We start from the raw sequence: 18,432 nt of genomic DNA, 5'->3' as shown, positions 1-18,432 counted from the left end.
AATAACCCAGTGAGAAGCTATTTTAATGCGAAATAGAAGAATCTCATCGAAAAAAAACCACCCCATACATGCATTTGAGCTTCCCCATTATACTCCGTTTAATTAGGGCAATTTGCCCATTTTAAATTGCACCTTTTAAAGTCTGCGCAGAATGACTTCAGAACAGGGTTTGTTTGCACGTGCGAAAAGACCCATCTGTGACACGTGGGGAAAAAAAAATGTGTCGTCTCAGTCCACGGACCTTGTGTGTCTTTGTCTCCGCCGTTTTGGAAGTTTTGGTGTTAAAAAAAACCCAACCAAAACGCTGCGGCGACTTTTGCCCGCCGCTCGGTGCCGCTGAGCCGGGCTGACTGACGCCCCTCCTGCCTGCCTCCCTGCCCGCGTGCCTGCCCCGGTCGGTCGGTCGGTCGGGTAAAAAGGCGCATGTGTGTTATTGCTGTGATGTGAGTTGAGCCGCATCCAGACGCACTGGCCGCCGCTGGCTGATGCCCCCCCTCCCTCTCCACCTCCCTCTCCACCACCACCCCTCCTCTCCTCTCCTCCCCTCTCCTCTCTCCTCTCCTCATCTTTGGTGGTGGTGTTGTGCGCAAAATCTCCAGCGCCGGACGGACGGACGCAGTTTGACGGTACAAACGAGCGACACTGCGGGGGGATATCCAAGAAAGAAAGAAAGAAAGAAAAAAAGAAAAAAGCCAATTCAAAGCAGACATGGATATCTAACCGGCGTTTGAAATTTTTTTTTTTAATCTCTTTGTTTTTTTTTTGTACCCTGTGATGTTGCTCGTGCCCCGGGGGTGTTAATTAAACCTGCTCGATGTCTCTCATCAGTTTATAACCGAAACAAAATGAGGATTTCTTCTCGCGATTGGATTCTGTTGATGTTCTCTGGCTTTTGGGGACTGACAATGGGTGCTTTCCCGAGCAGCGTTCAGATCGGTGAGTGGGGAGCCTTTTTTCTTTTTTAGATGTTTTTTTTTTTTTTTTTTTTTTTAATGTTAAATCCAACCAGAAAATAAATCATGTGGATGAAATGTGTGGACGTCCTGGCTGCTGCCGCCGTCCCGCACTACTGAAAGTGCAGATTTTCTCCCCCACCGTCTCTTTTTATTTCTCTTTAAAAATCTCACATGCAGACGGGGGTTGTGTGCTCTGTTGATGCTGTGCGTGTTCAACACACACACACACACGCGCGCGCGCACACACACACACACACACACACACACACACACACACACACACACACACACACACCTAATGCGCTTTGTATCTGCGGGCTAGAGTGTGTATCCCAGTTCACTCCGCCACTGCAGCAGATCAGAGCAGCAAAGTGTGTGTGTGTATTCCCTATGCAGGCTGCCTGTGCATTGACTGCTGTTAACACTCTGGCAGACCCCATGTCCTCCTGGCTCTGCAATAAACCCTCCGCCTCATCCCCTCAGGTCGCCCCCCACACACAACCTCTTATTTCAAACATGTCCATGTTTTGATTTAACAACTTAACTGTGTTTGTCATGGGAAAGAATAAAGCTGATGGATTCATGGTTTGGATTTCAGTAGCAGGCAGATTGACAGAGTTGATTTAAAGGCAGGGGGGCAATTGAAAGAAGGGCAAGCTGTGACCTCCAGTTGTTGATCATCAAAAACCCTCTCTTGAGGAAAAAAAATCAATCATCAGAAAAGCAGTCATTTAAAAAAATGAAATCCTCTGTCCATGTTTGTATTTTAGCCCGGAGACGGCTGTATTTTTTGAAATCCAACATTTGCTTAGTGACTTTTTTGTGGGTTTACCCTCCACTGCACCCCGGCTCGCAGCGGAGTTGAGGCACATCAGAACCAGTCAGGCTGATGAAAAATGACAAGCTGTTCAAATGTTTCTCCTTGTCCTTTTATATCAGCGTGATATCCGAGTCCTCCAGGCGCCGCAGGGAGGTCAGAGGTCAGGGTCTGTTACAGACAGGCACCCCTGGAACTATGAACCTGCGTGTGCTGAGCCGCTGTGCCGCCATGTCAAACATTTTGGGTAATCATTTCGCCGCTGACTTAAGCAAAACTGGCGAGGGATGCATTTTGCTCGCTCAGATACGCAGCTCTTTCCGTGAGTCTCCTGATATTTCTTTAAAATTATATCTCCCCCCCCTCTAATTATCATTTGGCTTACAGCATCGCTGCCAATTATGGGAGACTGTTGATGTAATCCCTGTGTCATCATATTTCCCATCTTGAGCCCGGTTGACCCCTGGGAGTGTAAAAATCCACACGATGCCAGTGTTTCCTCACCCGCCAGACTTCATTTAACGTTTTATAGTTTTGAGCAGCCACCACAGAGAAGCGTCATCCTTCAGAGGGGGGCAAATGTCTCCCCAATCAACACTTGTCACTTTGAAATAATTGTCACTGAAGAATCCACACTTATTAGCTGTCTACACATCCGTACGGCACAGAAACAAGTGCACAAATACAGCCGTGGCAAACATGCTCCACGGTGACATGTAAATCCTACTTTTCATTCATTTTCTGAGCTCTCCTATGTTATTTTTTGAAGAGCTGTGATGGGGCTGCAGCCTGTCCCACCATGCATTGCGTGGAAGACAGCAGGGCCACTCTGATGGGAAGTTAATCCGTTATATCCTAAAAAGCAGAACTAAACAAGTTAGAATAATACACTTGATATATTCACAAAGCACACAGATTTCAACCCACCTTTGTAAATAAACCTTGATTTTTAAAGATCTGTAATAATTTACATGTTAACTCTGAGTGATTTTAATACTAGTTTTAATGGTCTTAACCATCTTATCCTCTGAGTCAATGTGCGTGGGTGTAAACGCTCTTAAATCTGTGACTCTGCAGATGTTTCTCAGAGTTTAAACTGGTCTCACCACCAGATTGTTGGACCTTCTCAGACCCGTCACATCACCACACATTCAGGCTCCATGTGCACCAGGTGTTGAAGCACTTGATCTGATGTCTGGATATTTTATTTGGATGAGGAGCAGCACATGTTGGGATGATTGCCTCCAGAATGCATTGCAGCGCGTGATCCAGCTCGACGACCGCAGGTCTCGGCTCAGTGGGAATTCAGTTTGTACACGGTGACCACAGTCTTAAAATAAAAGTCTAGTTAACATATTTAAAGATCACCTGAATCTGCGTCTTACGGCAGATAACGGTAACGTGACAGATGGGAGAAGCCGAGCTTAGCTCTCCTGCTATTGATTGCATTCCTACTATGTTGAAACCCAGTATCACAGCAAAGCGTGAAATAGACACGCCCGACCACGAAAGCAAAACGTGAGATAGCTGTACGCTTGGGGCTGTCTTGGCGGGAGAATTACACATTTTGAAGGCGTGAAACTCACAAGCACGTAAATGTCCTGTGACGGAGGATCACGTGACCAACAGAGGTCTCAACACCAAGTAAAAAGGACATTTTTGTGGCACGAATCACAGACCATGTGGGACGACTGGGTTTCAATCCAGGAGTTGACAAAGTTGTTCTTTTTTCCGAACCCCACCCATGTTTTCTTTTGCTAATGGTTTGCCAAACGTGTGACTGTCACGCCGAGACATCGCCAAGCGTAGCTATCTCACGTTTTGCTGTAGGGGTTAGGGCGTGTCAATTACCGGGTTGCTTACAAGGAGCGTTAGCCTGGTGACCAGATGTCATCAGCTGTGACCCTCCCTCACCTGCCATGTTGGAGCAGACACTTCAGAGACATGTTTCTTTAGATCTGATTGAGCAGAGCTGAGAGTATCTAAGGACTAGTCGGTAGGAGTAAATCCAAACACCTGTGATCAGATGTCGTTGTACACGCACGGCAGGTGGTAACGGGGTCACAAACAAACCGGCATGTTGGAGCCACTAGAGTCTCGTTTTGGGGCGAACCATATGGCATGTATGAAACTTCAAAGTCTGGATCTCTAAAGTTTGTAGTGTTGCACTGAAAGTAATTTTGTTTTTCATCTAGAAGAAAAAGTCTCCATAAGCAGGACTTGGAACAACGCTTGATTTTATTCTTTTCTATCAAGCTGTGATTAAAAAAAAAAAAAAAAAAAAGGATTTATTTGATGTGTAAAGGGCATTCCTGCTGATTGGTGGCCAAGAATTATGAAATGTTCTCACTTTTGTCTTTGTAAATCATTAACACCAGCAGTGAGCATTTGGTATTTACTTCGAGTCAATAAAACATGAAACTGTACACGGTGGAAAATACACAAAAATAAAAATGGGATTTACATGAGCGGGCTTTCATAAAGGAGTAAAATATTCTAAAGTTTACCTTTTAAAGAGGTCAGCCGTAAACCAAACACAGTGGCATTTTGCTTTAAATGACATTTACACTGTCTCATCCTCAAGAAATATAGCCTTGAGTCAGATTTAGAAATGTGAAACAAACTGCTTCTAACCTAAAATGCCACTGACATTTACACAATCGAGAATGACTTAGTCGAGATCTTTGTATGTGAACGAGGCTGTAAATATAAAAGGACAAAAAAAACAAGAGTGAAGTCTTATCTCTAATGCCAGACTGATTTATGACACTGGAGCTTCTCTTGCATAAAAATTAACTGAATGAAAAGCTGTGTCGCTCCAGAAGGATATTTGGTGAATTCATCACCTTTTCTGCTCGTGTCAAAATAATCAAAGATAGTTTTACATCTTAACCAGACGGCTTTCTTGACACACAGCTTCGTGGTTTTGGTTTTGAGTCGTCAGCATTATGATGTTGGTAACGGGATTTACGAGACCAATATTGCCCTTTTCTTGCACTTTAAACATTGTCTAGTCCAGCGGTCTTCAACCTTTTTTTCTTTTGAGAGCTACTTTGAGAAGATAAAAGTGTCAGAGAGCTACTCATGCTCAATAAAGCATTCTAATGTAATATTTAACTAATAAAATCCAGTGTTTCCTCTTCGATCAGGACTCAGTACCCCTCCTAAAAGAAACATGTATCTTAGTCAAAACCTAGTATAAGGCTGGACCCTGTGAGAAACTGGAGGGCTTTAAAGTTGAAAAGCAGCTCTTTATATTGCTGAGTTATTGAAGTTATTATTTACCTAATTTATGAGCTCCTGTTTGTTTCCAGCTCAGTGTGAGAGCGTCTGCTGTGTTTGTGTCCTCTGATCTCTGTGTGTGCACTCAGAAGTGAGTAACGAGCGACTGGCTAACTGGCCGGCGATGGGTTGGAGACCAGAGTCGTGTTAACCTCTAAAATGAGAGAGGTTCCTCTGACAACAGCTACTAAAACCATCTGTGATATTATTTGTACTGAGGTTATTCTCACCAAAAAAAACAGCTTTTACTGTTTGTTCTAGTTTTTTACTAATCCATGAAAAGCCCTGAACATGTGGTCCCCTGAGGATGTTTGTTCCTGTCTTTCTGGTCCTTTCCTCTGACGTCAGGTCCAAGTTTTTTACATTTGTAGTGAAATATCTCGACAACTACTTTATGTTTGGACATAATTTGGTACACGTATTCATAATCCCCACAGGATGAACTCCTGTGACTTTGGTGATCATCTAATTTTTTCACAAGCGACACATCTTCGTTGAATTTTTTGGTTCATCTCAACACCTCTTGCACACCTTTATGCATCATTACAGAGCAGCTGCCGACTCTTTTTTTTTTTCTTTGATTTCTGTCTTTTCCAGTGAATCAAACAGGCTCGGGTGTCATCACGAGTGTAACCCTGTTTTGCCCCGACATAAATGAGTGTCAGACCCGACAACCCTTAGATGAGTGGGTTTTAGGGGTAGTGGCAAATACCATTTCTTTGCTCATCGAGTTTGGTGGAGTGGGTGCTCATATCGATCCACTGCTGCTTCTCCTTGAGGAGGCTCAGCATGCCCGCAGTAGTTGAATTCACCTGTAATCTTTGTGAAGTTTGAAACCAGTTCCCACAGAGGATAAATCGTGTGGTTTCAGGCTTCCCACTGGGATCTTGTCGCGTATAATGGCCAATAAACACAGTTAAAAGTTGAGACTCAGCCTGAGCAACAACCTCTAATTCTTAATAAGTTTTTGTCTCATGCTGACTCTCTTCTTCCACTCAAGCTATTGATAATCCGCCGATGGCAGAGATTACTTCAACGGGATTTCTGTTTCTGTGATATCGTCAGTAATAACCGAACTTTCTGTAATGAGTATAAGCCTGTGGGTGAGAAACATGCTCCTCATCAAAGCCGCGTATCTCCTCCCTCTCTGCAGGCGGTCTGTTCATCAGAAACACTGATCAGGAGTACACCGCCTTTCGTTTGGCAATCTTCCTGCACAACACCAGCCCGAACGCCTCGGAAGCCCCGTTCAACCTGGTGCCTCACGTGGACAACATCGAGACGGCCAACAGCTTCGCCGTCACCAACGCCTGTAAGTGAGCGACACGGATTTCTGTTGTGTTTGTGCGTTCGCTTTGGGTTTTGATTACAGGAAACGGTTAGAGCAAACACTTGAGGTAACCAGACAAACACTTACCACATTAAAGGAGTAGTTCGACATTATTTTTTCACAAGAAGTCGGAGGTGGTGTGTAATTTACGCTACACGAGTTCCTCTCAAACGTCAGTATTTCTGCTTGTTTGTAGACGTAACAACTATAAGTAGGTGGGTGTATTTTTGAGCATTGGACAGAGTGAAGATAGCCGTTTCCCCCAGCTTCCAGCCTTTAACCAAAGCTAGGCTAAAAGTCTTAAAGCACAGACATGATAGTGATATAAATTGGCTCTTTTCATTCTCAGAAATAAAGAAGTATTAGTTTAATCCGGTCAGATGGGTCAATAAATATGTTGTCGGGTGATAACATGGGTCAGAAATAAACACACAGATTTGCCAAACTTTATGAAAACAAACGGCCAAATTGATACTCAAACCCAGTTTACAGTTCATCTTTTTGGCTCAAGTTTTTTTTTTCACTTAAATCTTTATTTATTCCTCAAAACTATAGAAACTTAACTTTTATAAGATCACAACACAACAAACTCGTGAGCGCTGCCTGGGAAATACATTTCCTCTCCTTTACAGCTCTGTATATTTTTCACAGTTTCATTCAGATGTTGCCAGTTCAAGTCTTGTAGTCTGTCGTTTTCCTCCTCTTTACATCTAGCTGTCCTTTTTGTAATATTATTAGATGTGTCAGTACATTTCTTCTACAATTAGGGTCCATTGATCTTTTGTTGGCGTTTCTATCCTCCCCCAATTCCTTATAATTGCATCCTTGCATGCTACTAGTGGTATTTTCACCAAATATCTGTCGTTTCCTGTGATGCTTTCTTCATTAACGGCTCAATTTGAACTTGTTGTATTTGGCACAGTTGTGTGCGCATAGTTGTTTTTGTGCAATTATGGATTATTTTTTACTTTTCAGGTCCCCCAAGCTTTGTTTTTACATGGTATCATAATCAGTACAAGTGATATCCAAAATTAGGACTCAGATATCCTTTTTAATGTGAATAAATAAGAATATCAGGTAGTTTTACCAAACTAACTGATATTCATATTTATGAACCTGTTAGTGCTAGTAGAAGTAGCAGTAATGATGTAAATATTTATAAGGTTAAATTATAGTGATATAATGGATGTCATCCCAAAAATGACGCACATTTAGGTTCCATCCAAACAGCTCTGTGTGTGTGTGTGTGTGTGTGTGTGTGTGTGTGTGTGTGTGTGTGTGAGAGATGATGTGGCAGCTGTGTCTGAGTGTCTGCTGGTTCACATCTGATCTTAGCAGAGCCACACACGCCAAAGGAGACAGAAGCTGTACACACACACACACACACACACACACACTGACAGACAAACAGCCATCACACACTCTGACACGGTTAGATCTCCTAACAGCAGCAGGCAGCGCTTCTTTAGTGATGATCCCCGGGGAAACATCATCTTTCTTTCCCTTCTTTCTCACTCTCTTCCTCCCAGTGTGTGTGTTTATGTGTGTTTTTGTGTGTCTGCAGGGGGAGAGGGAGGGAGGGGGTTCTCGCAAAGACCATAAAACACTTCAGCCTGATGTCTTCTGCTATCTATGGTGGGATCTGGTGTTAAAAAAAAACCAATGGCTAAATTAAGCAGAGAACGAAGTGGTTTCATGTTTTTGGTAGGAGATGGTGTAGTGTGTGTGTGATGGTGTAGTGTGTGTGTGATGGTGTAGTGTGTGTGTGATGGTGTGTGTGTGAGGGTGAGGGTGTGTGTGTGTGTGTGTGTGTGAGGGTGATGTCCAGAGAGCTCATATACATTTTTTTTTTTTGCATTCTGTAATCAGATTAAGAGAGTTGAGTATTTTGGAGGTATTCTCTTTAAGCCTTTTAAAATACACTCCGGGTTGTCAGAGTCACATTTTGGTGAATTAGCGCCATTAGAAAGACGGCAGGTTAGCTGTTAGCGCTTCCTGTTTGTGATAGAAATTCGGATGTACAGTCATCTATCATTGGATATCACGCTGATGCTGAAGAGAACTTTCTCAGTGAGGTTTTTTTTTCCTGTTTTCCAGGCTGATTTATAGCGTTTTATTCACAGTGGAAAGTCAAATCTAAAAATATGTCGATCACGTCCTGACTGACTTACATCTTCTGATGCACTCGTCCCTATTAATTCAATTTTATTTAAAGTGTAGAATCACCAGGCAACATTCTTTATAATTACAAATAAAACAAGCAAATAAATTAAACAACCACATTATAATGTTCATGGAAAGAAATGCATCATGGGAAGTCCTCCAGCAGGAAAACTAAGAGACGGTTCAGGGTCACCTTAACCAGCTTTAACTGTAAGACTTATCAGATAAGAAAGTTTTTAAAGCCTTATCTTTAAAAGCAGAGATGCTGTCTGCCTCCCTAACGTAATACCCCCCACCCCCTCCAACCCTCCTCAAAGTTACAAGCTTTAATGTACGAGACATCCGATCTGCACCGCTCTGTGCCGGCAACAAACAAGAAACTCTAGTTTCCTTCTGTGACGTTAAACTTCGATCATTGAAACCGTTTTGACATCAGCATCCAGCTCAAAATACTTTTATATCTAAATCCAACGTATCCGTAAGTAATCGATGAAATTACAGGAGATGAAGCCGTATCGATCTCTGCCAGCAGCAGATAGAATAATGCAAAAAAAAATATAGGAAAGTAGGTTATGAGCACACGAATTGAATATAAAATAAGCAATTAAAATCACTGCAGTAATATTTGCTGCACATTCATGCATAATATAAACAGCTGAAAGATTTTTTTTTAAAGTGTCTGGTGGGGAAAGAGAATGAATAGTAATGTGTTCCTAGTGTAAAGATACTTAAATATACAGTATGTTTTATTACATAAAGCAAACTTACAGACAACAGTAACAATCCAGATATAAGTTTTTTTTAATGAACTTCATAAAATATGTGCAGTATTTTACACAAATGTAGCTCCTCCGCAGTACTAAGAGATCAAGATTTGTAGAAACTGAAACTCCTTTATTGCAATAAGTCATCCACATTTTGCATTTTACTTGCAGGTTTTACACCATGTTGAAAACAGCCATTATGTGTTGACGCGTTCGGTTCAGACCCTGAAATGATCCGCTGAGACGGGAAGCAGCTGTCGCAGAGACTCGTCCCGTCGTCCAGCAAAACTGTATGTTTCCAGGAACACGAAGACACTATGGGATTTGTCACCTCTCGTCTAATGGCTGCACTGTCACAGGAAGTCGGTCTGCAGCCCATTGATTGGCCGAACCAAATCAGAGCAGAATTACATGAGCCAATCAATGGCTCTGATAGCTCAGGGCCGGCGGGGGAATCTGAGATCGAAGCGCGTTGCTTGTTTTCAACCCCATCGTTTTACATTTCCGTCTTTATTCCCCCCTTTTTTGTATTTCATTCGTGACCCCCCCGACCCCACTACCCGGTTCGCTCCGTTATCAGAGGCCCCGAGATAATGGTTATGAATAGGCAGCGTTAGCATGTGACGTTTAAGGGCATAGCGTACATTTGGGAAGGGGAGATGAGAGACGGAGTTAATTTGTGGAGAGAGATTAGGCCATTCAGCGGCCCGGCGAGCTGCTGTCAGGACGGCTGATCGGGATAATTGGTGGGAGGACGGGGACAAATGTTGTTGTATGTTCCCTTTGTCATTGATAATCATTCTGCGGGCCGAGACTCTGATAAATTCTGCTACATTAGTTTGATTTACGGTTTTGTCTCCTTATTATCTGCAGTGGGGTTGCTGGTGTCGCTGTCATCGTACTGGGATGTGAAGCCATTAAAAAATATCTGTAATGTATCAATATCGAGTTAATTGTGTCACTTCTGTATAATTACCTTGAAGAAATGAAACAATGGTCAGGACATTTTTTAGTTTCCGGGCTGCAGCGGTGTTATTCATCGTCTCCCACAGGCCGGGAATTTATGTGCAGTGCTCAACTCTGGAGGGAAATTGGACTTCTGCCAAATGAATGAGCTTTTGAAGATTGCTTGTTAAATTCATTCCTACAAATGCATTTATACATTTCTTTATCAAACAATAGCTGGGTTCTTAAACACAGTGTTTTAGTCTTTATGCGTGAAAGCACCGTGTTTTGAAAAAACACGTTATTTTTCTAGCCAGTTTGTGCAGCATGTGATTATGAAACATCCGAGAAGCTGAAATCAGTTTGCTTTAAGGGCGGCACCGTGAAGGCTTCAGCCATCTGTGATGAACTGCAACGAGTCGAGCCAGTTGGGTATTTCAGCCGCCTGATTTGGATGCGTGCTCCCTGGCTGCGTCCCATCGGACGTCCACCAGGCACAGTCGACTGGGACGAGACCCCGAGGTTAGCCCCGGACCCGCTGGAGAGTTTTAGATTTCCCAGTTGGCCCAGGAGCTACTTGGCATCCACCGGGACGAGCTGGAGGAAGCAGCAGGAAGCAGGGACATCTGGGCTTCTCTGGTTTCCCCATCATCACCGCAACCCAAAGCGTGAAAGGACATGAGATGAGCAGGAAGTCATGTACAGTGCTGGCCCCGCTGTTGTTGTTGCACAACCAATAAATACACCCCTAGTCAGGTGTTGATAGTTGCTAATTCTCCAGTCAGATGCCATTCAGTTATTGCAGAAACCACCGACTGGATATAAAAGTGTTTGTAGCTTCTGGGTCTGAAAAATGAGGCTGATGCAGAAGTGCCTTAAGCTGCAATACCACCGAGTGCCACTAGAGGTTGGCTCTAAAAAGCCTCCGGCTCCATAGACTCCCATTCAACTTCTCTCATGAAATTCAAAGTCAATACACTGTTTTCACAAGTTATTTCGGTGTTGTTAGCTAAAGTCGCTCCTTATTACTTTTCTGGCGGTCCATCTGAAAATAATCCCTCATTCATGAGAAAATAAATTTGAAAAAAAAGTAGGGTTTTTGGGGGGGCGTGTCTAAATGATTGACAGGCCTGTGGTGCAGTCAGGTTACAGCTATAGGCGTGCGGGACGTAGTATCGTCAGGTTTCCAGTCAGATCAGTCAGATTCACCTCTCACCCAAATATGGTCACAAACCGCTCCGAACCAGCAAGATGGTGATGGACAACATCTGAACTGGAGGATTCACAACGGCCATTCACAAACCGACGGGTGACGTCACTGTTGGTTGCCTCTTGGCAGAAACGCGCTGTGCAACAAAATGACGTAGTTAAAAAAGCGCCGGTCAAACGTTAAAGAATCGCGAACAACGTCAACAACTTGAAGGAACTATATTTATGTTTCATATATTTATTCGAGAAATGTTCCCGTCTTCTCATCACTCCACACTCTGTTGGTTTTGTTCTTGTTGCGAATGATTAAAGTGTAGAATAACATCATCAATCTTAAATCATTTTAAAAGAGGTCGTGAGGTCAAAACAGTGACCTGATTGTTAGTGACTGAAAATCAGCTGCGGAAAGTGAAACAGTGAATTCTGAAGTTAATAGTTTTTAAATGAATAATTTGTGCATATTGGTTGCAGATTTCAGTCTGTGTTGTGTTTTTATCTTCTGAGCTTGCGTTAGACAGAACCCCCCCCCCTCCACCCCCCCTCCCACCCGCACCATGTTTCATATGTGTGGACAGGCAGGAAGTGAAATACCAGAACAACAGACTGCTCGGTTTCTGGTGAAACTCTGAGTCAGACGTTCATCGTTTGGTGGATCTCTGCCGTGTTGTCAGGGTGCCATTAGCGGTGATGTGCTGAAGTTCAGGGCGGTCCGAGTGGCTCCGTGAGTGTCTGTGAGTCCTTGAACCTGGAGTGGCTTCTCAGCCGTTGGTCCCTTTGATGTGAGGAAATCTCCTCTGGGGATTTCGGACTGAAAGTCATTGAGAACACGCAGGTGTTCCTGACAACAGCCTGCGAACACTCATTGAAAACGGGAAGAAAATGAAGGCACTGTGAGCAAAGTACACGTGTAATATTTTCAATACGATGCAGTAGGTACATTTTAAGGGACATTCTGGCTCATTTTTTGTGCCCGAATGAACTAATTTTGAGCAATTTTGCTGCAGCAATATGTTATCATAGCAGGATCTTGGAAAAATGAAATGTTCAATGTAGCATCCTGCAGCCGTGTGGAGGATTTCACTTTGTTTCAAAGTGTTTACAAATGAGACAATCTCCCAACAATTGTGTGTATTTCTTCAATAACTCTGCACATTAGTCGTGTAGATAATTGGACGGAGCGGTTGGGTGAACCGAGGGGGGATAGGTGAGCGTTTTTGTGATGTTGCGAACAGAGGAATGATTGGGATTGGATGGAAATGGGATATCGAATAAATTAGCCTCCCTTGCTACGGAGGGCAGCGTGAAATGGAGGTGTACAGGTTTGGGTGAAAGAGAGCGTCAGATCTGCACGCCTTCATTATCAACTCTAAATTAAATGAAGATTCGGGGGCCGACTCTCACCGTCAGAGAGTGCAGGGAAAAAATAAAAGGATCAAATCGCCTCTGAGCTGCTGCAGAGTCCTCGGTGTGTGCGTGTTCATTCATCCAGCTGATCTTTGCTACGCGTTTTTCTCTGCAACCTCTCCGCCACGAAGCCACACAAAGGTTTTTTAAAAGGAGTGTGGGGGCGGAAGGGGTTAATGTGACCTCCTACACGCTGCCCCCTGCCCTCTGCCTTCGCCTTCGCCTTCATTGAAACGGTGACATCTTAATCTGCATCGACTCATTTATATTCAGCTTGGCGCTCTGACTCACTCCAGATCCAGATAGCGAGCAGCCGCCGCTCCTGTATGCACTCAGGAGAACCTACGTTTCTATTTACTTGCCCTCCCCGTCGTGTCTGGTGAGGATGCTAAAAGCCTCACCTGTTTGTGTTATAGATGTGTGTGTGTGTGTGTGTGTGTGTGTGTGTGTGTGTGTGTCTATGGGGCACGCATGCAAACGAATCAGTCTGTGCAGCATGTTAGGCCTGTTTAAGTCTATTATCTGTCCCTCCGTGGGCTCCGTCGGAGGGGCTCTTCTGCTCTGTGCTCTGCCCTTTAAATGGCTGCCTGTGCCCCTCATTTGTCTGAGGATACTTCTGCACTGGTGGAAAATATACAGGCCTTTGGGCGATGGATGCTCCTACGTGTGTGTAATGGCTGGTGTTGGCAGGAAGAAGGGGTGGGGGAAGGGGTGGACTGTTAATGAGAGATTAATGTGGTGGAGCAGGGAGGAAGATGGAGGATGGAGTGGGGGAAAGGAGAAAAAAAAAAAAGGATATTTTTACATTTTTTTACTACTTGCAGGAGGTGAAATGTAAGCACGCCTCCTCGCGCAGATCAGAGTCTGAACTGTTTCCACGTCCTGATGAAGTAAAAGATGACTCGTCTCCGTTCGGCTGCATAAGCATTTATTTCCTGGAACGTGGGTGACGTCGCAGCGTTCGTCACACGCGGCTAAATTTAGTCGTTTAGACATTTTTTATGAAAAGTGCACGCTGCGTCACCGTTGCAGTGCCGGGCGAAAAAACGCAAGGATGTCCGACGAAAGAGTCGAGTCTGCAGTCAGAGGAGCAGCACAGGTCTCCTCCGCGTTACCGTCTGCAGTCCTGTTCGCCCGTTAAAAGCTCACGATTTCAAAATTTTTCAAATTGACCAACTTTAAGTGGTGCACAAATGGATTTATACAAATGTCTTATGAAGGGAAATCTAATACAGTTTCTGATTTAATCATTTAATCAATCACAATTATGTTTCCCCTCACAAGGTTATACAGATACACAGGTTTACTCCTCGATACGTAAAACTCAATCAACGTTCCTGCTTTTGCAGTAAAGATAAGACAGCAAGGTGAACCTCACTGATTGCGCAATTGAAAATTGCAGCCTCAACGAGCGCCTGATGTTTTAAAGTGGCAGAAAAAAAAGCAAAACAAAAGCTTATATTTATACAATCTTAAATGTAATTTCTGTGTTGATTTCCGCTTTTTCCCTTTTTGCCTTGACCCCTTCTTCTTCTCCTCGCCTCTTCCTCCTCCTCCTCCTCCTCCTCCTCCTCATCTGCGTACCGGTTATATAAGTGGCCCCCTGAGGTGTGTGTTTGTGAGCGTGTGCGTTTGTGGAGGTCGAGGAGGAAACTTCGAGGAGGAAACTTGCCGCGAACAGCGAGCTGACTGTTAACGTGACGCCGTTTGATTCGTGGAATCGATCGTCGGTCGAAGTAGAGAAAGAAACAACGGAGTGAGCATCAATCAGCAAACTGGAGAAAAAGAAGGAAATATCGAAGTTTCTACAAAGTAAAAGATTTTCAAAAATGTATCTACGCGTCTCATATTTCACAATGTGCTTCTCTTATTCTTAACATTTGGCCATTTCCACACACAAGATGTTTTTTATTATTCTTATCAGAAAGGATGAGGGACTGCAGAAACACTGAGTAGCTTTTTGAAGCCCAGAGAAACAATTCAGTTTTATTTACGTGGTGCCAAATTACAATACAAGTCATCTAATTCCCTTTGCTTGGCAAGGTCTTTATTGAGAAACTCTCAACCTGAACAGGTGTGAAAGGAAAATGGTGAAAAGGTTTTTTCATCTTACAGTACAAGTAGTAGTAGTTTAATGTCAGTTAATACACATCAACACTGCATTTAGCTTCTAATTTGGCTTCTTAGTTAAAGAAACCAACATTGATAAGTGTAAAAATAATGTTAGCATCAAGGGAAGGTTTTATTACATTGGGTTTGTTGGTGCTTTAATCATTTCTGGGGTGTCTTTGTGGCTGAATGACACGCACACCACTTAGCTTATATAACATCGGACGTGTCCTCAGAGACACATATGTCCTCACAAGAGACACATTTGGTGTTTGTTCAAAAGCCTAATTTGACCTTTATTAACCTGACAAGAACCTTTGGTGTCTGGTGTCGACTGTTAAAAGCAAAGCTGGAAGTTGTGATGTCACTGGTAGCATTTAGCAGAACTTTGCAGAGATTGAACATGACTGCCACCTTAACCAAAGCAACGTGGTGTCAGTGACTAATCTCAACCAAACATATGAGTAACTCTTAGCGTTGGACGGTGCTTCAGGTCAGAATGACAACTGTTTTTTATAACCTGGTCTGATGATGTAAGCAAAGGTTGTTTTAGGCATTTGAACAAACTGCTGATGTTGTGTGTTTTTTCTCGCTAAGTTGAGCCTCAGCTGCAGAACTTGTTATATCAGACTAAATACAGCTGTAACTGCAAAATATGTGAGCGCACTGAATCGAGCAAAAAGTGCATTTTATTTCATAAGAATTTATCTTGTGGAGAGAAAGGATTTGTTATTTGCTCTATCGAGAACTACATACTTTAATTTGAAGGTTTTCTGAGTGTTTTCTGCCTTTTCTGGTATCAAATATCTGTTAGAGGCCCAGAATACACATTATTCATTTCATGCTCAACCAGAAGATAAATATTGCTTTAGTTTTACTATTTTAAAGCCTTTCAAAATACAGTCTGTTTATTGAAGGAAACCCTGACAGCCTGATGTTGCTGTGTACATATTGGTTTTTAAAGCCGGAGAATAAAAGTAACACGTGTTGAGGCTATAATGTTAAACTGTGCGTCAGCCATTGACCTTCTATTTTTAGAACAAGTCAAATGAATGGCTCTGATGTTTGCTCACTGAAAAGCAGCTGAAGTGTGTCAGCAGGCCACGCTGGACAGTAAAAAAAAGAAAAAAGGTAGATTAATCCACCGCAGAGGACGGCACAACTTTAATTAGTTCTTACGGCCCGAGTCGTTCGCAGGGAATTATTGAACGTTCAGAAGCCATCGAGGGTGTGAAGCAGCCTCGCCACCTCCTTTCTCAATTAGAAAGTCTATTTCTGGAGATGAAGATGCTCTGATGGATTTTCTCCAAACTAGGACAGCAAGTCATGCCAGTTGCTTTGTGTTAATCATTTAGAGATTTCTGTTCAACTTTCAGCATTTTTTGATGCTTCCGTCTGATTTTGAATGCGTCGCTTCTTGCATCACTTCAGAATGAAGTGATGCCACCGTAAACAGCAGTTTTATTATACGAGTGAAGTGAGTGCATAATTTACTTGAAGTGGAGCGTTGGTGGCCTCAAATCACCTCTTTCAGTGTTTAGGATATGGGACGCCTTCTGTGCTACACCGTTTTGTCGCGGGAACATAAGAACTGAACTGTGGTTCAGATATTTCATCTACTTTTCTTTATGAAGAGACTTTTTTTTTTTAACACTTTAGCTTGATTTGGCTTGGGGCACTCTCATGGTCACAAATTCAGGTTCATTTGATGAAGACTATTTTGAAGTTTTTATGGAACAATACAGTTGCTTCTTTTTGGATTAATACTTCTTATCCAGAAGCACCTACAAAACATTTTCGGAGACCTTTCTGATGATGACCTTGGTACGCCAAACTAATTTGCTAAAAGCTGGTTTTAAAGACTTTTTTTCAAGGATAAAGAGTCCAAATGTTGCTGAATTGTTTATTTAACTGTATAAATATTGGGGAAAAAACATTACGCTGAAGATACTGTCTCACGAGCAGTAAAAAGTGTAAACTTCATCCTTCCACCACAGGTACTCCATATGGAGTAAATGATCTGATTGCATTTTGGAGCACTTTGCTGCATAAGTTTGCATATTAGTGATTGAACAGTGAAATTAGTCCTTTACCCTTCAAGCTAACAAGTTTAAAATTGATATCAAATTTGTGGCACCCAGAGACAAACATGTTAGTGTGAAAATATGTTGCTAATTAATTAGCTAATTATGAACTTCATACTCACAGCACAGTTACCTCATGGAGGAGATGATCTGATTAGATTAGGGTCCGCTTTACTGCATAAATTTACATCTTATTGAGGTGAAACGATTTTGTTACTTCTATTTTCATCCTTGATGAACAATTGTTCTGTGAGCACACTTGATCTTTTGTAATGGAGATCATGGTTGGAGACCCCTGGATTATAACATGTGTTTTCTCTTGGATATAATACATTAGAAATGGGTTGATTTACAACGTACCTTTAAAGATATTACAAAATAAACAGATCCAACACAAATTATTAGGGCCCAAGCACCGAGTGGTGCAAGGAATTATGATTCCTTTTTGGTGGCGTTAACATACTCAAAAATGAATGAAACTTGGTAGATGCGTCAGTCCTGGCGAAAAATTACGTGTTTGATTGGTTTCGCAGATGGGTGTGGCCAAATGGCTCGCTAGCGCCCCCTAAACTACAGTCCCGGTGGCTACATTTACCTACATGCACAACATTTGGTGGACATGTATATCACACCTAGATGTACAAAAAAGTCTCTTGGCACCATGACCTCAACTCGACAGGAAGTCGGCTGATCTTCCTCAAACTTTACATGTTTGATAACAGTCCGGCCCTGAAGACATCTTAATGGTCATATTCAGTCATAGTGGTAGCGCCACCTGCTGGCAACAGGAAATTACATATTTGATACTTCCATGTGCTGCTTCAAGCTGGTTAATCAGATCAAAATCAAATCGGGTCAGACTAGCCTTAAGGCATTGATGATCATATATTAAGAACCCCGTGCGTTTATGTGGAAAGGTGTCGCCTTGGCGATGCAGCAAAGTTTGATGCGTCGCCATGGTGATGCAGCAAAGTTTGATGCGTCGCCGTGACACAGGAAGTTGATGTTTAAGGTCAGGGGGTGCTCCAAACCCTTTACGAAACTTTGCAAATGCGCCCAGCGTGGTAAACTCCATGGCCGCGTCCACCCCCGACCCGCTAGGCCCCACGACGTTTATTTTTCTACGTTGAGCTTCTCACTAGTTTGAAGTTAACTTTAAACAAATCAAACATTTATTTTTCACACAGTGATAAAAGCAAAACAGAATACATGTACATATGGTTGAGCAGCCTCAGTGCAGAACTATTTTAATCTGTGTCGACCTTCAAATAACCGTATCAGTCAACTGCTAATATCAACATTGTTCATGCAACATTAATGCTAATGAAAGCCTGACGGATTGAAGGGAATTGCTCTGCGAGACAGAGAC

The 18,432-nt window shown here is 42.8% G+C and overlaps 1 protein-coding gene across 4 annotated transcripts in view; it reads left to right on the top strand.

Moving 5' to 3' along the window:
• Positions 1–434: 434 nt before the first annotated feature.
• Positions 435–18,432, top strand: part of LOC138196112 (glutamate receptor 4) — a 107,366-nt gene continuing 89,368 nt past the window's right edge. Inside the window, exons 1-2 of one of the 4 annotated variants that reach the window (XM_069145864.1) lie at positions 435–936; positions 6,209–6,367. In XM_069145864.1, the coding sequence (XP_069001965.1) occupies positions 846–936; positions 6,209–6,367 (250 nt within the window). In that variant the 5' untranslated portion in view covers positions 435–845. The remainder of the gene's footprint in view (positions 937–6,208; positions 6,368–18,432) is intronic. The other 3 variants (XM_069145863.1, XM_069145862.1, XM_069145860.1) reach the window with 3 other exon arrangements.

This window comes from Embiotoca jacksoni, unplaced genomic scaffold (genome assembly GCF_022577435.1).
Source record: "Embiotoca jacksoni isolate LCO1_2020_lvr unplaced genomic scaffold, fEmbJac1.0.p SCAF_13, whole genome shotgun sequence".
Classification (NCBI taxonomy): domain Eukaryota; kingdom Metazoa; phylum Chordata; class Actinopteri; family Embiotocidae; genus Embiotoca; species Embiotoca jacksoni.
The sequence above is the reverse complement of the archived record's forward strand: the minus strand, read 5'-3'. Positions and strand labels throughout refer to the sequence as shown.